The 25,163-nt window shown below is 37.8% G+C and overlaps 1 protein-coding gene across 6 annotated transcripts in view; it reads right to left on the reverse strand.

The window, feature by feature from the left end:
* wdfy3 (WD repeat and FYVE domain containing 3) overlaps positions 1–25,163 on the reverse strand; it is a 131,121-nt gene that overhangs the window by 23,768 nt on the left and 82,190 nt on the right. For 5 of the 6 annotated variants that reach the window (XM_037531398.1, XM_037531395.1, XM_037531400.1 and 2 more), the window contains 13 exons: positions 23,941–24,061; positions 21,521–21,738; positions 19,358–19,554; positions 16,687–16,821; positions 15,084–15,263; positions 13,798–14,031; positions 12,597–12,696; positions 12,349–12,509; positions 9,291–9,520; positions 5,971–6,080; positions 4,877–5,059; positions 4,117–4,274; positions 1,751–1,828 (listed from right to left, as the gene is read on the reverse strand). In XM_037531398.1, coding sequence (XP_037387295.1) covers positions 1,751–1,828; positions 4,117–4,274; positions 4,877–5,059; positions 5,971–6,080; positions 9,291–9,520; positions 12,349–12,509; positions 12,597–12,696; positions 13,798–14,031; positions 15,084–15,263; positions 16,687–16,821; positions 19,358–19,554; positions 21,521–21,738; positions 23,941–24,061 — 2,105 coding nt within the window. The remainder of the gene's footprint in view (positions 1–1,750; positions 1,829–4,116; positions 4,275–4,876; positions 5,060–5,970; positions 6,081–9,290; positions 9,521–12,348; positions 12,510–12,596; positions 12,697–13,797; positions 14,032–15,083; positions 15,264–16,686; positions 16,822–19,357; positions 19,555–21,520; positions 21,739–23,940; positions 24,062–25,163) is intronic. The other variant, XM_037531397.1, reaches the window with a different exon arrangement.

Genomic DNA, 25,163 nt, shown 5'->3' on the forward strand with positions numbered 1-25,163 from the left:
CATCTGCAAGGGACAAGAAATCTGTTTTGCTCATTTTCTCCAAGAGAAAGTGCGGTGTGAGGAAATCGGTCAGAGCAGGACAGGGTGGACAGAAGCAGTTTTCCAGGGCTATAATGAGAGGTACAACTGAGCCTAAGCCAGCCTTTAATGTTAATTTTTTTATGTTAATTTTAACTTGGGCTGAGTATTAAACGTAACTTTACAACCCTAAACTGCAGAACTTACAAATAACCTATTATCTTCCAATCATTTTGCCATCTTTTTCATTTGTGTTTATCTAATAAAATATAATTGTCAGCTTGTCAATTTACACAGAATTTATGTAGGTTCTTACAGTTATTTAATATGGTTTTGGGCTATCTATCTATATATATCTATCTATCTGCTGTACAAGCTATACACTGACTACTTTAAGTTTCTTATATATATATGGTGTGAGCCATAGTGTGTCAGCTTGTCAGTGCTCGGACTGCATACGACACAATGCATCAACTCGGTCTGCATGGCCATCGTCCCAGAAGGAAGCCTCTTCTGAAACTGACGCACAAGAAGGCCCGGAAAACGTTTGCTGCCGACAAGCTATCCAAGAATATAGAATACTGGAATTATGTCCTGTACTCTGATGAGAGCAAGATAAACTTGTTTGGCTCAGATGGTGTCCAGCATGTGTAGTGGTGCCCTGTTGAGGAGTACCAAGACAACTGTCTCTTGTCTACAGTCAAGCATGGTGGTGGTAGCATCATGGTCCGGAGCTGCATTAGTGCTGCTGGCCCTGGGGAGCTGCAGTTCATTGAGCGAAACATGAATTTCAACATGTACTATGACATTCTGAGGCAGAGCATGATCACTTTCCTTCGAAAAACTGTGGCACGTGGCAGTTTTCCAACTCGATAACGACCCCAAACACAACTCCAAGATGACAACTGCCTTGCTGAAGGTAAAGGTGATGGACAGGCCATGTATGTCTCCAGACCTAAACCCAAATGAGCATGTGTGGTGCATCCTCAAGCACAAGGACGAGGAATACAAGGTGTGTAACATCCTCCAGCACTGTGATGTCATCATGGAGTGGAAGAGGATTCCAGTGGCAACCAGTGCAGCTCTGGTGAATTCCATGCCCAAGAGGGTTAAGGCAGTGCTACATAATAATGGTGGTCACACAAAATATTGACACTTTGAGCACAATTTGGACATGTTCACTGTGAGGTGTACTCACTGTTGTTGCCAGCTATTTAGACATTAATGGCTGTGTGCTGAGTTACTTTCAGAGGACAGTAAATCTATACTGCTACACAAGCTGTACACTGACTACTGTGTGTGTGGCTTTGAATCTGTCTGAATTAATCAGCTTTCAGAACTGAAACTTTTTATTTTATAAGTGATATTCTGATGTGTTAAGTTCTTGATCTGGTTGGTTGATTAACAATCACATATTAATGATTGTCGCTTATTGGCCAAAATAACTACCTGAAAAAAGCTACCTAAAGGCATACCTGAAAAAAGCTACCTAAAGGCATGGCATGATGTTGCTGCAGTATGAACTGCAAATGCAGTAAGTCTCCAACAAAAGCCTGTCATTTTTACATCAGCTGCGGTTTGGATCAGGAAATTTGACCCGAATCTGTGTCCACCAAATCAATATTACTTCACTCGAATTTCAAGATTTTAGGGGTCAGTCCTAGTTGCTGCTATCGAGGACAAGAAGGTTAAATGTGAAATGCATAGCGCTGAAGTTGTCTTAGCTGCTAACCTCTTGATATTCCTTGTACTGCATGGCCACTAGGTCCCGCACCACTGCAATGTGAGTGAACATCCACTGGAAAGTTTCCTATAGAACAGAATTTCACATTAGACTGAAGAGCACTACAAAACAAAGAGGTACAGCTCCTGTTCAATTCAAATGAATTGTGCATACAGAACTAGAATTTAAATAACATGCTTATGAGTCGCTGTTGTCGGGACAAAACCTTATATCTCCATTTTTGTAATTTTTCAGTTTTTGACATAATTTGAAAATGCCTGTTGCCCTTTACATTTTGTGTAAATTCCATGATAAATGTACTAAAAGAAATGACATAAAATGACTTGGAAAAACATCTGGTTCCACTGACTTACATTAAAAGTAAAGGAAGTTTTTTCCTTCTCCTGTAAAGTTAGCATTTGGAGATACAAGGTTTTGTTCCAACAGCAGCAATATATTACCCTTAAAACTGTTGGAAACACCTAGCTTTAGAAAACATTTTTAAAACAAATGAGTAAGTTTTCCTTGCAGCTTTACAATAATGTAACATTAAAGACAACCCAGGTTCATTCTGAGGGATATTTCACTCGAGTAAATATTTGAGACCATGCTACGCTGGGAATAATGCCAAACCTCACATTTATTTCTCCGTTGTGATATCTGTGCTCAACAGTATTCCAATTCAGGTGTATCAACCACCTTTGGGCCAAAAGCAGGGGTGATAGTGGGAAAAATTCCTGAGCCTGAACTTTTTTTCTCTGCTCGGGAGGTGAGCAGGGTGGGGGTGCTATGTATGCGACACACTTAACACATAACTTGTTGGCCCCTGGGCGCAGATATACGTCTATGTATAACCCTGATCTTCATTACTGTGAAAGAATTTTTGCTTTTGAATTAGTCCCTTCAATGATAGATTGTGTTGAATTTTGTTGAAATACATGAACAACATTCAGACATGAGATAAACAAACCCAATATAAGCCTATATTTCAGAAGCTTGTGCAGATTACCAGAACTCTTGGGACTAGCAGGCCTGCTCAGGAATCCATACCTGTTTTTATCTAGTCACATACCTTATTGCTTCTATAGCATAGGAGACTACAGATACTACAGCCATACCAAGAACGGTCAGCAGGTGGCAATAACAATACTCCAATACTCCAAAGTAAACTAGGAATTGATTAGTAGCCTAACCATTGACTAAATGACATGAACAAGGACACATTCATTTCTTTTAAAAATATAATAGCAAACTATGCACCATTTATTTTAAATATTTTAAGTATTTTAAATACTGAGCTTATACGTTTCGCGTTGACAGTGGAAAAAAATTTGCACGTGTATTTCCCGGGATTTCCTACTGAATCTATCAATTGGTTTGGTCAAAGCAAGTCCCGCCCCGCCCTGTTTCTGACTGGCTTAACGGCTAGTAGGCTAGGCCTTGGTGTTGGTTACAGTGAAACCTGCGCATGTCAGATCAAGAGAAGTGTCAGATCCTATGGTCAGATCACTAGGCCAGGGGTCGGCAACCCACGGCTCTGATGCGGCTCAGCTTTTGAAAATAATTAATTTAATTAACGTATATTATTTTTGAGACTTAAAAAAATATTCGGGCGGAATATCACAAACGTCCGCTATTTAGTTTCGGTTCGCTTGACTGACATATTGGCGTCGTCACCCCCCAAACCCCCCACCCCCCCACACCCCCCGTTCGCTAGAATGAGATGTCGTCGTCGTTTTAATATATTATGTGGCTCTCACTGAAATAAATTTCCAATTATTTTGCTTTTATGGCTCTCTGAGTCAAAAAGGTTGCCGACCCCTGCACTAGGCGAACCTTTTTTTTTTCTTGCAGACACGTCGGTACGCCGGAATTCCGGCGTGGCGCCTGAAAACTATCAGGCCTGCAAAAGTTTGAGAATGTTCTATTAACGATAGTTCAGAAAACTGTCAAATCATCATTCAAAACAAGCTCTTTACACTAAAAAACACTTTGATGAACATGAAGCTGAGAGGTGCAGAATATACCTAAAATATTAGCAATGAGCTTCTTTGTGTTAGTGATTTTTTGCCCTAAAATATTTAAAGTCTGCATAATCTTAATTAAGACCTGAATGTGGTTTAAACAGGTTGAGAAAAGAGTTTTGGGAAAGCATTTATGAAAAAGATTTGGGTGACTATTGACTTTATACTGTTTGTTAGTTTATTAGCCTTGTAGCTCCATTGCTAAACTAAAGAAGCAAAATTTGGACACCAAACATTTTCTTGGCTGCTATACCTGAGTTAAGTGGATAATTGTGTAAATCTGAATATCTACCAAATCATTCCTTTAAAACAACAGGAGTATGCCACCAAAAATGCCATAATTTCCTGCACCTGTGCAGATACGTTGTTTTTGTTCATCCCACTCTCTTTCTTGCTGCGACGGGCGCCTGTGAGCTTTGACAGGCCGAAGCCGCTGCTGACCCGTGAGAGTTTGGACTGGGTCGCTGGGGCAACGGATTCACCCCTGCTGATGCACTTCTTCTCATGGGCTAAATGGGACAGAGAGTAATAAGAGTCTTTGAATAAGTATAAAAAGCAGTATAAAGTGAAACAAAAGGGTTCATTAAATATGTAAAGCAATGTTCATTACAGGTCTGTTGCTTGATAACAGTTGGCAGAGAACTCCAGTGACTAAGCGAGTCTATTTATGATGGAGAAAGACAGTCACATGCAATAGTTTGGGCACCCTCATTCGAAGTATATGTATTGCTGATATTCTTAGAGAAAATAAGCATTATTTGTAAGTCGCTTTGGATAAAAGCGTCTGCTAAATGTAATGTAATGTAATGTAAAAGTCAACATATACTCTACATCGAGCACACTTCTGCCCATTTTAATAAATTTTAACTACTTTTTCTTTACTGAATTTAACATATTGACGGAAAAAAATAAAAATAAATAAAAAGCAGCATAAGAGACCAAATAAAACTTATTTAAAAACTTAAAACTTCAATAAAGCATGTACTTTAATTTGAAGTCTTCAAATTGTTGCATATGACAGTACACACCCATGGATAAACGTGCGTCTCCAGTACAAAGAGGAGAAAAAAAATGCACAATCGGTGAAAAAGAGACAGCATCTTTTACTCACCGAGGTGGTTCTGCCAGCTCTTGGCGGCTGGCTCCTCCAGCGCAGGCCTAGCAGTGGCGATGTCCACGTGTCCTCGGTCATTGACGGGCAATGAGACTTTAAAGATGTCCTCCAGCATTTGTCTCTTACTGTGCATCAGCTCAGTCCACACTCGGTTCACCGCCTTCAACAGCAACTGACGACCTAAATCAATTTCATATAGAAGTTCATTCAAATGGGTTCTTCAGAAGGTGGTACATCTAAAGGCCTGTTCACACCAAAAACGTTTTTTCATTCAAAAAAACAAAAATAAATTAACGTGGGACCTTCACACCAAGTCTGTGGGGTTTCTTTTTTTGTATGAACACTCTGAAAACACAGGAAGAAGATGGACGAGGAAGAAGATTCTTTGTGTAGCAGTAACGAATTACATTTTTTTTGTTTAAGCACTGCAACTGGCAAGTTATCAAAAGTCATCAAAAAGCTAATAGAAGACACTAGGATACACCTAGATAAACAAAAAAATGGCTTTGTAGTAACAAACAGTTACTAGTAGTAACAGTTGTTGTAACATACTCACCATAATTCCCCTGCCTGTCATCTATGGCCAGCCAAATGTATTCTTTAATCTCTACATTTTTATGGATAACTTTTGTGCTACACTACACTCTGGCATGCTGATACATATTTGTTTAGGCTGGAACCATGACAACAGAGCTCTGATTGGTCAGTGTAATTTTTTTTTTTTTAACGCATCCATACAATGTAGAAAACTGAGAAGGCTCTGGCTGTTTCATATGTACATAACTTGTTAATGCAAACATGTACACTAGTGAGATCATGCACATGTGATCCTAATAGGTGATTAGAGCGTGAGGGCATGGTCAGGTCACAGCTGCTTACATTGGGCATTCAGCATGGATAAAGCATGTAATCTTAAACTACTCCAATGATCTTTGCTCTTTTCTGGGTTAAAACAAAACATGGTTGTTGTGGGTTGTTTATGAACAGGTTATCATGGCCTTATTTGAGTTACAGCTAGTCATATGACTACTGGAACACACTAAAATCTATCTGAGTAAAGCCTCACTGTGAGATGTAAAAGGGAGACGTACCCTCGCTCACATCCTGGCTGTGGGGAGTGTCGGCCTCGTTCTCTGAGGGGATCATCACGTGCCAGGTGGTCATCCGGGCCTCGGCCTCCAGCCCAAAGCCCTCTACGCTACTGCAACAAAAAACAAGAGTGCAATTACTGACCTATCACTGTCAGAGGCCTGACTACAAAAGCGATATTGTAGTTTGGCAAAACATCAAATTCATGAAATTTTCCTCTTATCTCAAACATACTCTATAAACCAAGACGTTTGATGTTCAATGCTTATTGCCCAACAATTAGCACTGTGCTAATTGCATGTCTAAATAATACTTGCTTATGCATTTTCTAACACTGAATGAAGTACTGTTATCTATAAAAACTTAAATGCATGTGCCACAGCATGAAACTGTACAGAAACTGTACTAAAGCCCAATATTTTCCTGTACTTTTGGTTTTTACATTTTTACAGATAACAGCATGTTATACAGTGTCAGAAACAACATAAGCATGTGTATCAGAAATCAATTAACAATATGACACAGCAAGCATGAGATGATTTAAGCATGCAGGTAGCAAAATGCTAACTGGTAAGTATAAACTAGGCCTGGGCAATTGGACAAGTTAATCAGACAGTTGCAAACTTTCCACAGGCATCTATTTCTGCATCTATTTCTAATCTATTTCTGTTATAGTGACATAAAGCACTTCTTTAATAGATTTATTTATTTATTATAATGTAAAACATAAGCAAGACTTATCAACATTTAGCAATCTGAGGTTTCTCCACAAGGGGGAGTACACACATCACTTTTGTGTGCATCATTTAAATAGAAGAAACAGCCACTAACAGGATGATAACCTGTTGTCTTCCTCAATAGTTGATTACTTAGTATGTAATTTTCATTAAAGATTTTCATTAAATTAGTGTTTGTGAGGATGTAGTGGAGTGATACAATTCCTTAATCCAAATCTACATCAAACACCAAACATGCCTTAGCTGATCAGCCACAGTTGATGTAAGGGGACAATTGTGTAATTTAAATTTTTTACTAAATTCTTCCCTTAAAGACACAGAATACAATTAATACCGGCCAAAAGGAAAGATTGAGAAAGCTTAATTTCTTGCTAATGACACTTAACAGTCTTTATTAAACAAATAAATCGAGGAGGCCAAAGCATTAATCTATTAAGTTTTCCTGGTGCCTGAGTGTAATAAGTGTTGTGAGCAGCTTATGGATGACAGGTAATAGGCCAAAAAAAAAATCAGACACAGTAATTGATTTTTCTGTATCAGCAATCGGTGCACAGCCAGATTGTGTGGCATTGTAATGCAATTTTTATGTGGGTGTGATCAAGATTCTGTTAGAGCGAGTGTTATCGTTCTACTAAAAGCTCATTTCCCAGTCTATCTGAAGGCAGAGTTCTGAGTCAGCCTAGTTACAGAGTCCTGACAACGCAAGCCTCCACGTCAGGTCCTTCTGTGCCAGTGTGAGTCACACACACTCTCCGAAAAACAAGAGATATGAGACCCACACCAGCAAAGATAAGCACATTCTACAAGCAAAAACTCACTCAAATACAGTTACCAAAGATCAGGCATACACAAACACAAGCAAACCTGCCACTATTGTGTAAATACACTAACTCAGTATTGGTCAGAAAGAATATTATATATATATATATATATATATATATATATATATATACTGTATGTATGTGTGTGTGTGTGTGTGTGTGTGTGTGTGTATGTATATATATATATATATATATATATATATATATATATATACATACATACATACATACATACATACATACATACACACACACACACACACACACACACACACACACACACATACTGTACATACACACTGATAAGAATCTCATTTCTTTTTAAGAAATACAGACAGTAACAGTAAAAATGCTTTAGTGACCTAAAGGATTGTCAGCTGTCAACTGTTAAATGTCAGTTCTAAAGCATCAGTTCTACAGTGACATTTTCATTAAGCTCAAATTAACAGCTGAAACTCACAAATTCTTCAAAAATACAAATACTGTAGCTCAAGGGTCGAACTTTCATCGTTTATAAGGATATTGTTGATTTTGTTAATTAGCACTAGCACTAAAAATCCCCATAGAAGCACCAGGAGCATCATTGAAGATTTCTCAAAATGGTATAGACTCAAAAACAGGTACTTGCAAATACTGTGATAACTGATATTTTAAACTGTTCTACTGGTGTCCCTTTGAGTAAAAAGCAGAGCCTGATGGAGACTTTTGATGGAGATTTTTGTGCAAGTTTTTTGGCTGAGATGTCAACATGGATCAAATTACCTCGCACGTGCAGTTACATCATTACATTGGTGGGAACATAGGGTAAGAAGCACCTGCACTGGGCTTGAACCCTGAACATGATGACTATTTTCACTGTTTTACATATGAGGTAGTGATATAGATTGTCACAACAAATGTGCAACATATGTTCAGGCTATGCGTTAGGGTCGCATGACAAATTGCATTTTTATTGTTATTGTGATATGCTAAACATATTAATAAGAGCTTTGATGACAGAACAATTAAAGTTACCACACACACTTTGTTGGAGCCTTGGTCTCCCATGGGGCTAAACGGCCAGTTACAAATACCAACAGCTCAAAAACCACTCTGTCCAACCAAAACAAGCCATGACTATTCTCACTCTGACTATTGTATGGTAAAATGTATGAAGCAGTGATAGATACTGTCACAACAAATCTGCATCTTAATAAGGAGCTTTTTGAGGAATTTCATATATGTTTGTTTTTGTAGGCCTATATTAAAAATAAAAATAAACCTAGTTTTGTAGCCTGACAGCAAATAGAAAAAGCTGTTCAGTGAATCCTGACTGCTTTAGGCTGAAGCACCTCAGGGAACTCACTCATGCTTCACAGTCTGCATTTGTGATGCCTCCAAGTCAGTGACACACTATTTTAATAAGAATTCATCACTTCTCATATCATCAACATATCCAATAACTTTACCGAACACTGCACGTTATGTTCATATTATGCAGCCTAGTGACAGCCCTAATCTACATTTTACTGCCAAGACAGATAAATCCACAAAACTCATTATCGGATGAGTAACCGGCCAACCAATATACTGCTCAAGATCACAAAAAATAAACAACCCCAACATTTAGAAACATCATCTCCATTTACAGCTAAAAAGGTAATCCATTTTCACTCTAAATAAACATCAGTCTCTTTCTGTTGTCTCCAAACTCAAAAGACATGCACAGATTCTCCTGCTTTGATCACTCCTGCTGTTAAGATCCCTTACACATCCCTTGCTCACCTCCCAGCGTGCAAGTTGATGAAGCAGTGGGCGAGGCAGGCCACAAATTCCTGGTCGTGGTTTCCAGGGCCCAGCACCAGGTTGCGGTTTACGGTCAGAACACGCAGAGAGTCCAGCAGTGCCACTTGCTGTGGCACGGTCTTGTGTGGCCGAGAGAGCTGATAAAGGATGGTGCGGTTCAGACAGTGATAGATGGGGTCCAGAGACAGACCCTGCGAGCGGCGCTTAGACTGAGGGAAGGAAACAAAGAAAGGAGGGAATTAGAGATTTTTTCACTGTTGCTGGTAAGTGCCTGTTAGGATTTAGTTGTGCAAGAGAAAGAGGGGAGGGGATAGAGACTAAAGCAAACCTCATGATAGGTTTTCATTGCTATTAATGGCACTATTATTTTCTACTGATGAACTACGAACAATGAATTTTCCTTTTTCACCATTATTTTAATTCAGTCTGTGTTGTACTTACACGTTTAAATAAAACTCAAGAGAAAAACTAAAAGGTACTTGTATTATTGAAAAGTCAGTACAACTTGAAAGGTCAGTTCTGGTTTTGCCTCTCAATGATGCACTGGCCTGGACAATAAACCGCCATTTATTACTTTCAGTTTGCCAAGTTATATTTTGACATTTCGTTGTACATCTACTAAAAATTATGCTCAACTAATTAATTTTTCTACAATTAATTAACCAACTGACTGTGATTTGATTAGGGGAAAGCGAGTAGTGGATTATTTAAATGGAACGTGTTCGCCCTCGGCTTGTTAGCCTCTCCAAGCTAACGGGTTAACCATGCAAAACATTTTTTTTTTAAAAACGTTTGAGCACAAAGCAAATAACGTTTTTTAGTAAATCCTTTGTCTGGTTATAAATATGCCATAGAGCCATGGTTTAGTGCCTTACTTCTTGTAGTTGTTAGTCATGACAGGCAGGCTACCATTGCTAGCTGGCCAGCCAGCACAAAAAAAAAAAAAGAAGTTATTTCAGCATAATGTATAAGAGACAAAGAGGTCTGTAACCTAAAGCACAGCTGATTGAGCTGATTGGTTATGGTTTTGCAATGTTAAGCATTTTAAAGAAGTTAACTGTTTTGATTTATGAACAGAATTGTCAATCCTTATTTCTGAGTTTGAAAAGGGAACTGCAATAGTTCACAATAATTTTTGCGCAAGTTCTGCTGCTGAAGTCAAGGCTGGTGTTACTCAATCCCCTGTCCTTCTGAGGGCTCATCTAGCATACTTCACTTAAACTAATAAAGTAATGATATGGCCCTTAAGATGATGTCAGGGACAGCCCTGAGAGAAAAATGACCAGGTCAAGAGGATGAGGGCTTGTTAAAACCAGTATTGAAACCCTTGTTATATCTCTCCAAGCATGTGCAGTAGTGTACTGCAGTGTATCATATGGACAGGATTTTTGTTTATTACTTTCATGGACATTTAATGATTAATTGTTGCTCTAAACGAAATGGTAACAGAATATGTTCATAAGTCAGAATTCTCAACATAAGTGTCATTTTTGGCCAAAACTCTTATGCTTTCTTAAAATATCATCTTACTCAAATTTGTCCCTTTTTGTAAAATAAAATAATTATTATTCTATATAATTATTTGTTTATTCATCACACAGGTAAACCTTCCTCAGCCCAGCCATGTTATCAGAGCTTTCTTTCAAATTTGAAGAGCCTGTCATTGCCAATTAAGCTCAGAGGAGCAAACTGAATGAGCTGCATTTGACAGGCATTTGAAGTGTAGGTGACTAATTCAATCAGTGTTCTCAAAGAACGTGCTTATCTGCTCATTAGTGCAAAGTACACTCGGTTATGAAGCATTCACTCCTATTCCTTTAGCTAACAGATGCCTTCTGTGTCTCCTTCCATCACACTGTGTAAAGTGCTTTCATTAGCATCTACAAATATCAGCTTTAAAAGGACAGGGAACATTCATATTACAGTTTTTCAGACACTACAAAGTGATATGCATGCTTTGAGTGGCTTGTCATGGCCTACTCCAGTGACTTCAAACGAAAGTCTCTGCTGCTCACAAACAAATGTGCAGCTGTGAACTGTGGGTGTACACTAGGGGCAACAGTGACCTGCTAAATAAGCTGAGCATCAAACATCTGAGCATCAAACAGCTAAAATATTTAGGCAGCAACACCACTCTTAGGTCACTGTTCAGGTCATGCATTCATATCACTGCCTAGTTAATTCATTTAGTAATGTACTATATTGCTTTCATGTTTCGCGTTTTAACCATATTCCATTTATATTAAATTTTTTAAAGTTGTATTGAGTCCACACACACACTTTCTTGTCTCCAGGCTTGATCTACTTTGATATGAATTATAATGTGAATTGTAAAGAAACCTACCAACTCTGACTTATTTTACAGTGGTGATGACAGGAACCAGGACTCACAAAGCAACATGTAATGCAAATCTACCCATTTCATTTACTACTAACCACCTCAGATGTGTCTGAGTTTTATATTTAGTGCTGATTTTGGTAAAATAGCAGTAAATCCGAAAAACTAAAACTTCCTACCTCTCCGATATGAATGTCTTTTTAAGAACATTTTTAAGAACACTAAAACTTTATCACAAAGCCATTGTAAAAGCAATGTATCAGACGTCAGGCAGCATATGCATAACCATTTAGTTCAATAACTTTCTGTGAGGGAGCTTTTAGTGGCACTGAATGCTTCAGATGTCTGGTTCTCATCACCACCACTGAACTTGGTATATTTCTTTATAATGGTGCACATCACATAAGACCATTCTGAAATTCTTTGTTTACATCTGATTCACTAAAGTACACAGAAAATATAAAAAATCTAATCTCTCTTGTATCCAGAGTCAGAAAACTAAAACAGCAGGAAAAAATGTAAATAGTAGGGTATCATGAGAGCACCACAAGAAACTTGTGATGATGTGTTTGAGTCAGTATATGAGTTACTGGTGCTGAAAGTAGGATAACACTGACTTAGTGAATCTAATCTAAAATGAGCCTTTATGGGCCATCAGTCTACACCCTCCATTGGTAGCCTTTGTCATTATTTTCTCACCTGACTGATCAACTGCACTATAAACTCCACCACTAGTTTAGACTCCTTGTTGAACATGCCCTGCCAGAGCTTGTCCACCACCCGCTGCGTGAAATAGAATACGTTGTTAACCAGGACCTGGTAGCTCCCCCCAGTCGTGATTGGCATAGATCCATCTTCCCCTGTGGGAACATTCAGACGTGTCAAAGGATTACCAGTGAAAGATACAGTAGAAAGTCTTCTCAAAGCAAAATTATGAGCTAACTGACCAAGCAGAACATCTGCAGCAAGGAGATGTTCCATCACACTGTCCAGGATATAGGACTGGAACTCCTTCTGCTGCGTTCTTGTGGAGCGCTCAGGGGAGGCCTGCAAAGACACACCAAGTCAGAAGTCTCATCACACAAACGTACACTAAACAAACACTTTAAACATACAGTAAACTAAACATTTTTTATGATGCATACATATCAAAGACATCACATTCTACTTTTCTCCTGTGTGTGTGTGTGTGTATATGTATGTGTATGTATATGTATATATATATATATATATATATATATATATATATATATATATATATATATATATATATATTTTTTTTTTTTTTTTTTTTTTTTTTTTTTCCCCCTGTGTGTGCTGTGTTTAAGTAACCAAATAATCATCTATTTTTATGTCATTTTCCAACCTTTATCTCTAAAGGAAATAGAGGCTTAAACTAAAATGGCTGATTCTGATACTACACCAATCAATGCAGATATATGTAAATGCCTACTGTTCTGATTGGCTACCCTGTATTACGTCTTGGACTGTTCATTTTTTTTCACATCTTTTTACATTAGTCATAGTTTTAGTCTTTAGACAAATAATTTTCTTTAATAATTTTCTTTAAAAATTTATTTTCTACTTTTGATGTCTTTTTCATATTATATATCAATTAATTTTAGTCTATTTATCTCTGACTAAATTTGAGTAATTTTAATTGTTAATTAAAAATTTGTCAATGAGCATTTCCATTAGTGTTTTTGCTGACAAGATTAACACTGATGCCTTGTTCAGGGATGATAAATGGAACAAAGTCTAGACTGAATCCAGAAAAGCCACTGCTTTCAGATGTCTGGATCCTTTGGTAGACCGCAATGAGCTATATGGTGCCTGAAGGCAGGGAACAGCACAACATTTAATCACTTTTTTCAATATCTTCCAACAACTCTGCTCCAGACTGTCTGCATGAACAACACTCCTTATCACTTCAACTTAAATGGGAATAATATACTAATGGCCGAATGGGCGGTCATATGTAAACATAAATTCAAAACTGACTGTTTTTACAACCTATTTTTTTACATATGCACTGCAAAATGATGTGTTTCAACACTACATCAAAGACATTTCAGAGAAGCAAAAAAAACAGTATACGTTATGTAAATTTATATTAAAAAAGATATAACTGATATTTTAATATTTCACCTCCAGAAGAAGGTCTATGATGGGGGTCTGCTTGCTTGCAGGAGTCAAGCACAGGTTGTCCATGATTAGCACCCTCATGAAATCAAAGACGTACTTCTTGGCTGGGTGATTGGTCAGGTAGGTTTTTGAGCCCACGTTGCAGTACTCAGACTGGCTGCGGTTCATGCCTGTGTCTGCCACGAAAGCTTTGAATTCTTCAGTGGGTGAGCCAGCTTCGTCATCCAAATCACTGACCTGAGGTAAAGGTTAAAACATTTTATATCAAGTATGTTGTATAATCAACCACTTGGCATTCACCTGAGTATAATCTGTAAGACTTAAAACCTATCAGAGTCTGAAATTGGAACGGAAGTTTTGCAATCCGATAAATGGTTAGCAAAAACCAAAGAGCTAGACAAGTCCCTTTGTAAGGTGTTGGGTCTGATGGAATAATATGTTGGCTCATGTTTGAAGTTTAATTAAAAATAATTAATCTGATTATTCAATAACAGCACTTTCAAGCATGGAACTCTGCATTACATGCACATTCAGTAAACAGGAAGGTTTCGCCACACAAAGATATATAACAGAACTGCATGATATACACATAAAATACAATGTTCAATGAAGCAGCTGTATATTATTGTGGCACTATGAGAAGTGATAAGTTCTGATTAAATTAGTGCACCTGTAACTGGATATGCCGCCTTTTTTTGGGGGGGGGGGGGGGGGGGCTTGGCAAACTTCTCCGAAAGAACATTTCATTATTGTGCAAAATTAAAATAATTATCTGAAAATCCTGAACAAGGTTGTGAATTGTCAGTAATGTAAAGTACGGCTCTTAAGAAGCATCAAAAGCTATTTGAGTGCTTATGGCCTTCTCTTGGAGAATTTCTAGCCTGCGAAAGTCAAGAAACTGTCAGAATTCTTTGAATAGCTTTTTCTACTCCTGCTTCAGTGAAGCTACAAACAGGAATCAATATGTATATATTTTTTTTCAATATATGGGAGGCACAAGGGAGGCCAGGTTTAAAAGAAAGCATAGAAAAGCACACGGGGTAACGTCAACTGTTCTGTCATTAAAGCCCTTATCAATGTGTTTAACATCAAAACTTACATGGTGGTAGTGATTAAAACAATTTATTACACGGCATGCACATTGGTAACACTGTACCATAAAACTACATACATACAAATATAACTAGGTGGTGAAAACAAAAATGCTACATATTTTGGTGTTAATGCCCATTTCAAAGACCTCAGGACTCAAGATGCAATAACAAATTTCACAATCAAAGAAAGCGTACCATTTCAGAGTAAGGTCGGATGTTGAAAGGAAAGACAGCTGCAGCGAGGGCACACAGGAAGTCTGGGCTGTGCCACATGGGAGCCAGGTCAGGGACATTGTGGTAGAGGTAACGGAAAAACTGCATCAGAGTGACTGGGTACTCCCTCAGCCAGGAGCCCTCCTCCTCAGACTGCCATGGCTAATGGGACGAGAGGCAGAGAAATGAATGGAACATAAAGAAAAAATATCCTTTACAGTTTTGTCATGTTTAGGTCATCGTTTGATCCCAAAACAAACACAAAAAATCTGTGCAGACTCGAACCACTGTAGAATGTAAAGTGAATACACAATTAACAATGCAATAAATTATGTAATCTCAAATCAGAACAAGTTGGAATGATTTGTAAATAATTTGGATTTTTATTACATTGAAAACAATACAAAATAATCTCTATGTACTTTTTGGCATTAATGGTGGCATCACAAAAAGGTCACCTTGACATAACCCCATAATATGACAGCCCCTGGCTTTTGGACTTGTTGCTGGTAACAGTCAAGATGCTCCTTTTTGTCCTTGGTCCAGAGCATACAGTGTCCACGTCTTCCAAACAAGACCTGAAACACTGATTCCTCTGACCACAATACATGTTTCTCGCTATGTGATGTCCATTCCAGTCTCCTAGCCCAGGAAAGTCAATAATGTTTCAACTGCCATTTGTGGAACTAATTATGTATTATAGTGCTTGACAAAGGTTTGCCAAAGTAATCCTTAGCCCATGTGGTTATACAGTTTATAGATGAATGATGGCTCTTGATGCAGTGCCGTCTGAGGGATCGGAGAGCAGTTATTCCGCTTAGGCTTGTGCCTTTGTACTTCAAAACTTTTCACCAGATTCCTTGAACATTTTAACTATGTTATGCACCATAAAATATCCAAAATATCCAAATCCATCCCCATCTTTCTTTGAGAGACACTGCTTTTAAGCATTTCTTCCTCATACATTTGTTGGCAAACTGGGCGATCCCCAGCCCATCTTTGGTCCTGGATGCTGCTTTTGTACCAAATCATGATTACTAGCCCTAAATTGCTCCATCCAATTTTTTTCTTGGAATGTGTTGCAGTCTAAATGGTAGGAATGGATGTATATTCACAAATGAAATAAAGATGAAATGAAAACATGAAATATCTTGTGTTTGTACTGTAAATTTTTAGAAATTACAACTTTTCTATTTGCATTTTCTATGCCATTCCAACTTTTTTTTTTTTTGGATTTGTATCACTATATTTCACTGTTGTCAGAACAAAACCTCGTGTCTCCAAAATAACTTTACACGAGAAGGAAAAAAACAGTTGTAATTTTAATGTAAGTCAATGGACCAGAGTTTTTACCATTTTTGGGCCATTTCTTTTGGTCCATTTGTCATGAAAGTTACAAACAATGTAAAGAGTAACAGGCATTTCAAATTATGTCAAACACTGAGAAATGCCAATAATGGAGATACAAGTTTTTGTTCCAACAGCAATGATTTAAATAATTATGTAATGTAATTTGTGTACACACTACATGACTTGAGAGGTTGTTTATATTTAAAAAGTCATACATAGTGAAGGAGGGTCTCACCAGGTTAAGCATACTGCGCAGCATGGCCAGCAGAAGGAAAGATGCCTCTGTGCACACGTTGTGAATGGAGCTGACCACCGTAGCACTAGAAGCCGGCACACCGAAGATGAACGACCAGATGGAGTCTAGGTCAAACTGTGACAACATAGGAAACGTTTCACTCAGTACTTCTGGTCACTGTAGGATTTTTTAAAGTTTTACTTACGTTGTTAGAACATCCAATGTGGCAGCTTATTAATTACTTTGTTAGTTACTTATGCTGTGTTCACATGTTTGCAGTAGGCAGACAATGGCAAACCAAATATTCCACAGTTTTCAAAGGAGCTGTGACGGAACGTGGTAAAGTTCTACAGTCTGCAGTGGTAAGCAGAACGTTCATTCCATCAAAAGTTCAATCTTCTCTACTTTAGCTGTAGATCACAATGGTGGAATAAACTGGATATTTATTTACTGAGTAGCCAGGAACACCAAACAACTTGCTGAATTGCGAAGTAACCCAGTATTAACAATATACACTGCTTAAGCTCTCCTCTGATAATCATCCATTTTATCAGCACCACGGTCACTCAACATTTGCTTCATGCTGCCACTGGCCAAGTAACGTTATGGGGCACGTAATGACTTTTTTTCCAAGCAAACATGTGAATACAGCATAACTAATAAAACAATCAATCATAATCACATTCACAAACCCATTATTAGATAACACACATTACAGTGAATCCATATACTACCAAGTATACATGCACATGCAGTATAAAGAAATGTTGGAAAAATACATCAGGATAAATAGCATGCACACAAATAACACACACTAAACAAACATAAATATAAACATAACAGGTGAAAATTAAGAAAGCTAAGAATGTATTTATGTTTACTATATATATATATATATATATTTTTTTTTTCTTTTCTTTTCTTTTCAGAGCCTTTCAGAAAACATTTGGCTCATTTTAGTGTGTACAAGGAAGGCAGGAATCTAGACCCAGGTACCATATTTTTGCATGGCGTATTTGTCATGTGCTATTTAGCATAATGGGTGTAATGACGTGTGTAACATGCAGCAGCATTCATCAATAATTATCTTAGAAGAGATCTTGCACATTTGCACTCGTTACATGATCAACACAGCTGTAAATACATATTTGGTATATTTAGTTTGCATAATGAGAATATGGATACTTTGTGATATGCTTGGAAAGTGGCTGCGTACTAGTTCTTATCATTAAATAAAACTATTACAAAAACAAAATTGTGAAAAAAATGACTTGTTAACTACATCTGAAATAAAAGATTATTAAAGCCTTTAAAAATACTCAAAGAAATCATAAAACACTGTCCATTGCAACAAGAAAATAAAACAGAATTACTTCAAACCAAACATTAGCTTTCATATGTTCAATATATGCATTAAGAACAATTTAGAAGTAGATCCCTTCTCTGTCTTTAGTCATCTTTAAGGAAAGCTGGCTTCTCAGCCAAGCACACACTACTGTTGTGTTAATTTAGCACTGCTAAAGCAGCAGAGATTGTCTGAACAGAACTCCAGTCCAATTTTAGTTTTCTTTGGGAACCATTTTCTTTACAATGCCCTGCATGTACCTCTCCAAACAGCATGTTAAAAATACATTAAAGGTCAAGATCTTTCCTCAAAACTATCACCAAGCAGTGTATTTTAAACTATTTTGTGCAACAACTGTCTGTGATGTGGCTTCACACATCTGCTTCCTATCACCAGCATTATGATCAATTCTGAGTCAACAGGTTTCTTTAGAACGGCACATTTCCCATCAAACCATTCAGGCTAACTTTGTTTACTTCTTAAGAACTAATTTGGGCAGATATTTTTAAGAATGTCGAATTATTATTTCAGTATGTGTCAAAAATGTATTTTGAAACCAATCTCAATAACAGATCACTATTTTGCAACTTCTAAAAGTTTTGCAAGTTTAAAAGTTTCTCCAGCGGGGAGCTCTATTACCATGCAAGTCGCCTTGGATCTGCACCAGAAAAAGGTCATGAATGCATGTGTATGAAAGTAGTTTTCTAAAGATGTTAAGTTACTCAATATTTTATTATTTAATATTTGGTTTTATTAAAGATTTGCATTAAAACAGTTAATGTTCTAAAACATTTAAGGACATGTTTTCTATACTAAAAATTGAGGGGCATACAAAGGAAAATTATGACAATGATTTGTTAACAAAAAAAAAAAAGCATGCTAATTAGCCCTTAACATTTCAACAAGCTGTCTTGACTGATTTTTTAGGAATATCACAGTATCATGTTATCTTTACCGTGCTACTGACAGCATATGACAGCTGCCAAGATATATTTATAAGTCAATGTTAAGCAGCAGGGTTCAAATGCTGCCACAAAATCCTTGCATATGTAAGTAGACACAGGCAACACAAAGGGATTCAAATGGAGGCAGTTGGTGTTCCAGTGCGTGAGGGCTTTGAATTACAGTATGTGGTTAGACAGCATGTGTGGTAGACTAGTACAGCAACCGCATTCATCTGTACAGCTGTGAGCATGAAATTCTAACTATATGAGTCAGAGGAATTCATCAGAGGACCGTTAGTAAAAGTCGTAAAGATGTTTACAGAAACATGTTCACGAGGACGCACAGTTAGTAGGATTAGTAGGAAAGGGGTTGCATACTGACATGTACCTGCAGGCTGTCAGGCAGCTCAGTGACGGGCTGCTGCAGGAAGAGAGCCATGAGTAGGAAGTAGAGCTCAGGCACATTGGTGTGTTTGGGCAACAGCATCTGCAGCACAGGAAATCCTGGGAAATGGCAGGCATCGCGGTTGATCTCACGCAGAGTAGACCTACCACCCGCACTACGGCCCACGTTGAAACCTAAGATGACCAGAAGAACAAGACATGATTCTTAAAACAAGAAGAAAATCTTCAAAGGCCCAAACACATCTGACTCGTATTTTATATTTTTCCTTGTGATCATCTTAAATCATTTGTGTGGGGTCAGGTACTAAAACAGTCCTAATTCATTCATGACTGACCAACAGTGGGTCTTTCATGTCTCACTGTGAATATCAGGTGTTACTCGTTGAGTACTTCTACTTTTCAAAATCATCTGGGTCCAATAATGCCTTCACAAAATTCCAAAGGTGTCTTCACTAATCATTCTAAAATAAACTGATGCACCATTAATGTTCTTGTCAAAGGAGTTTGTGCTTTTTCCCCTCCTGATGATGGACACCCTTTCACACCAACTTCAACATCTTTTAAACAAACTAAAAAAATACATATATATAACAAATTTGTGTAAAAAGGTTATTGTCTGAGCAAATTAAACTGTGACTACTAGAACTCTAAAAATATGAAATACTATGACTGCATTTTACTCAAACAAGTATCAGCTTCACTGGACATTTTGTAGATACCCAGGGCAGCTCTGGGTTTACAAGCTCCTTGTTGTCACTGTTATCTAATGCTTAATTTGATGTTTGGACAGCTGTTTTAATGTGTTATTGGTCTGAGGACCTTCAAAGCTCTTAGTTTGCAATGCTACGCTATATAAGATTAGGTAATTACTGTGATTAGTGTGATACTGTGTCATTTTTTTTAAATATTTTGTTTTATTTCAAAGCAGGAGCAGCAATCACAATAAAAATAAGATGGTGACATTGATAACATACTCCAGTCCTTGCTTCAGATTTTGTTGTTTTCTCCCAAGTTAACAAACCAAATTCAAAAATACAAGGGAACAAACCAAAAAGCCCACACAATCCCCATTGTGCATTTACAAAAATCTGCTTGTGTCAAACAAAACATATACATTAGCACCCACCCGTACAAAGACGCCAAGACAAACGCACCAGACATGACCAAAAGACAAATACAGACAATACAAAGACAAATACGTCTCTACATCAACATTTATACATAGGGACAGACAAACAAACCATAATAACACCATAATAATTTAAATAAATAAATAAATATAATAATAATATAAAATAAATAAAAACAATAATAATAATAGTAAAATAAACCTAATTAATTTTCTTTATTGTATTTATAATCAGTTAGTGGGCAGCATTGATAGTGAATCAATATACGACATAAAAGAATTCCACTTGGAAAAGAAGGAGTCAGTATTACCTTTCAGAGTATAAGCAATTTATACATCACATCTTGTAACCATGATTTAATAGAAGGTGGTTTTGAAGATTTTCACAAAAGCAAAATGCGACGTCTTGCCATCAAGGATGTGAAAGCTAGAATCTCTATCTGACCTCGGGTGAAGGTGGATGATTGGGCAGGAAGGCCTAAGATTGCCAGCAAAGGGCAGCCATCTAACCCAACACCCAGAGCTTTTGACATTGTATCAAAGTAGTTCAACCAAAACCAAAACCAAAAGTGGGACAGTAGAAAAACATGTGGCTCAAGTTACAAGGAGACATCAAACACCTGTCACACTGATCGTTAATTGTGTTGGGATATAATTTAGACAATTGTGATTTGGATCGGTGAATTCTGTGTAAAACTTTGAATTGGATTAACTGAAGTACAAGTGCGCCCCACACGTGATAAACTAGTTTAATATTGGCACATCTTTATTGCTGTGTTGTCCTCCTATAATCCATTATTCTATCATTTTTTGAAGCCTAACTCTCTAAAAAACCTTAAACCACACCATCCCACCAGTACTATTCTGCTGTGATGACCTTTTGAAACTTTTTAAGTCAAAGACCTTTAAAAACTTTAAAAGTCAGTATATCTACATTTTCCCCAACCATAACTTATTATTGCAAAGAATGTATTCATCCAATCAGTGTTTGAACTCAGCTGTCCCACTCACCTAGCACTGTGCCAATCTTGTTGGTGAGCACTGCGTCGGTGTGGTCAAGCCAACCTCCTCCAGACAGACCCTCTCTGAAGCGGCTCAGGATGGACTGGTTACTGAGTAGCACCACCAGGATCCAAAGCGCTGCTGTCACCGTGCTCGAGTGAATGTGCTCCTCCATGAACATGAGCAGCCAATCAAAGCCCAGCGTCCGCACCAGCTCCTCACATGCTCTACAAGGAGCATCGAAGAAGAGGTTAGACACAAAGTCAAAAGAACAAACTGTTAGGGTAAGAATGCTGCATGTGGTGCTTGTGATTTTTTCAGTGGGGTTTGGCTGGGCCTTGAAACTTTGCATTGCAGTTGAGGGCTTTGACCAGGCTTTGAGCGGACAGACTCTTCACAACTGAAGCAGAAACTAAATAAAAATGTGAGGCTGCCAGCTATAAGACTTTTCATGATGCTAGCATCGGTTGACTCGGTTGCAAGCAAGGAGACTTTTGACCACAGGAGAGGAGTCTGACTGGGCTGCTAGCAGGGGAAACTTTTCAGCACCAACGCATCGTCTGACTGGGCTGTGAGCAAGGAGACTTTTCACTGTGGTAGTGGAGTCTGACTGGGATCACTGTCAACTGTCACAACTGTCAACCTGTAGAATTTTCACTGTGGCTGGGAGAGTCTTTTCTCGCTATCCATGTGTGGGTTTTGTTTTCTGCTGATTCGTAGTTTTAGTGTAATTGATGTAATTTTAAAGCATCCTTGGATTTGAGGAAGGTGGTGTACAAATTTCACTAACTATTTTTAATTATTACTATTATTATTATAGTGACATACACAGCACATGAAAAGCCTGAGGACACCTTGTCTTCTTTCTTTACTTTTTAATGAAGTAAGAAAACACTTCACTACAAAAAGTTTTATTAATATAACACCAATATTTCATTGTATTATTTATAAATATTTGGGGCAGATTTTGCAACACCTAGCCTCACGTTCATCAAAGTGTTTTCCTTTGTATGAAAGGGTTTTGCCTAAATACTGGCAAATTTCTTTTGCTTTGTCAGTCTTTGCAACGAAAGATGGCAATATTAAGCTACTGCAAATCAAACAAAACCTGGCTTGTTTATTTAATATATTTTTATAAGCCAGGTGTTTGCAAATTCTGTATAGCTACTACTTTTTTATTTTAATGCATATATTAATACAAGAACATTTTAATTAATATGCAAAATGCCATAAAGGTTAATATTTGTTTCAGTACTAGCCCATAGCTAGGTTTTAAAAGAGTGCACAGAAAATGCACTATATTTCCAAAAGTATTTGGTCGTCTGCCTTCACATGCATATGAACAAGAGGGAACCATCCCCAAACTGTTCCCACAAAGTTGGGAGCATGAAATTGTCTAAAATCTCTTGGTCTGCTGAAGCATTAAGAGTTCCTTTCACATTGGAACTAAGCAGCCGAGCCTAACTCCTGAAAAACAACCCTCTCCACCAAACTTTAGACTTGGCACAATGCAGTCAGACAAGTAGTGTTCTCCTGGCAACCGCTAAACCCAGACTCATCCAAGAGATTGCCAGACGGAGAAGTGTGATTCTTCACTCCAGAGTCCAGTGGCGGCGCTTTACACCACTGTATTCGGCGCTTTGCATTGTGCTTGGTGATGTAAGACTTGGATGCAGCTGCTTGGCCATGGAAACCATTTCATGAAGCTCTCTACGCTGTTCTTGGGCTGATCTGAAGGCCAGATGAAGTTTGGAGGTCTGTAGCAATTGACTCTGCATACTATGCGCTTCAGCATCCGTTGACCCTGCTCCATTATATTATGTGGCCTACCACTTCGTGGCTGAGTTGCTGTCGTTCTCATTCACTCCACTTTGTTATATTACCACACACAGTTGACTATGGAATATTTAGTAGCGAGGAAATTTCACGACTGGACAAGTGACATCCTATCACGGTACCATGCTGGAATTCACTGAGCTCCTGAGAGCGACCCATTCTTTCACAAATGCATGCCTCGGTGCTTGGATTTATACACCTGTTGCCATGAAAGTGATTGGAAAACCTGAACTCGATGATTTGGATGGGTGACTGAATACTTTCTGAAATATAGTGTAATTATGAGGCTGCTCTATCAGACTGCAGCAGATGGTATTCAATATGTTACTGTTTTAAATGCAACAGTTAAGTTAAATTAACAAGAGTGTTTATTCTCAGATGAATCTGTATCCTTTACAACTACATGGAGTGTAGTACTAACAGTAACCTTTTATAGTAACTAAGCAGCATTAAAGCTTGTAATACAGGTAGCATAACATGTGTTTCATACACTGTGACCAAAGACTAAGCATTTTCCACAGAGAACCTGACAACGTAGTATATCCAACTTTAGTCATAGGCACAATCATGATTCTATCACTAAGATCACTTACTGGGCATTCACGTTGCATTTCTCTTTTGAGCTGAAGAGCAGTTTGAGCAGGATGTCCAGCAGGCGGTTGCGTAGCAGAATAATGTTGGAGGAGAGCAAACCACCAAAGTCATCATCATTCCCTAAACGGAAAGGAAGGCAGTCAGACCACTACAAGGTACAAAAGAAAGCCCCTTAAAACTCAGCTTCTTTAGAACAATCAACTATAATCAATTAAGGCTATTTTCAAACCGCAGGTGAAAGTGGCCCATATCCAATTTATGGCTAGAATCTGATCATATGTCTTTGGTTGTTCACATCATCTTTTTAATGATATCTGTATCTCACATCAGTCTAAACAGATCACACTCCTGAACTGACCCACAAACGCCAAACAGCACGGCTCTACACACACTCATCTAACAAACATAGCTGTTCTCTCCAGTTCCTTAAGAGGGAGAGACTTTATGTAATGACAAACTTGCTGCTTTAAAGTTTAAACAAACAGTAGACACTAAAACAACCCTGCAGGACGAAGTTTACAGAGAGGGGCAGAAATTATTGTTTTTGTCCTTGTTTTAATTGTGAAAGCTGATAAAACAGAGAGAGGCAGTTTGGTTTCCTTTGTTTATCTGCCGTGAAGAAAAATTATAGCAAGGGGACACACATTCAGTGCCAAAATGTAGAAAGAGTGTCTTGATCTGTGTAAAGCTCCTTTGATTTCTCAGTTTCTCTCTCATTTTTTAAAGTCCTTTGTTTAAACATGTATCATGTAATCATGTAAACATGCTTTTGAATAGCTGTTTGATTTCTCTCAGCAGAAAGCAAGATAGGGTGTGTTAAAAACCGTGATATGATGAAGATCAAGAGGGATCTCATGAATTGAAACAAACATGAATTTCAGTCTGGCCGTTCAGACAAAAGTCGCACTGCCACATATCAGATACAAATCGTTTTTCATAGCTGCAATGAAAGTGGCTCAAATCGCAATTGAAACATCAAGATTTTTTTTTTGTTTGTTTGTTTTACTATTCACATGGTCAAAAAACACATCTACAGTGAGGTAAAAAAGTATTTATTCAGTTCTCCTACTTAGAAAGATAAGAGAGGTCTGTAATTTTCATCATAGGTACACTTCAACTATGAGACACAATATGAGAAAAAAAAAAATCCAGGAAATCACATTGTAGGATTTTTAAAGAATTTATTTGTAAATTATGGTGGAAAATAAGTAACAAACAAGCA

This window comes from Pygocentrus nattereri, chromosome 20 (genome assembly GCF_015220715.1).
Source record: "Pygocentrus nattereri isolate fPygNat1 chromosome 20, fPygNat1.pri, whole genome shotgun sequence".
Classification (NCBI taxonomy): Eukaryota; Metazoa; Chordata; class Actinopteri; order Characiformes; family Serrasalmidae; genus Pygocentrus; species Pygocentrus nattereri.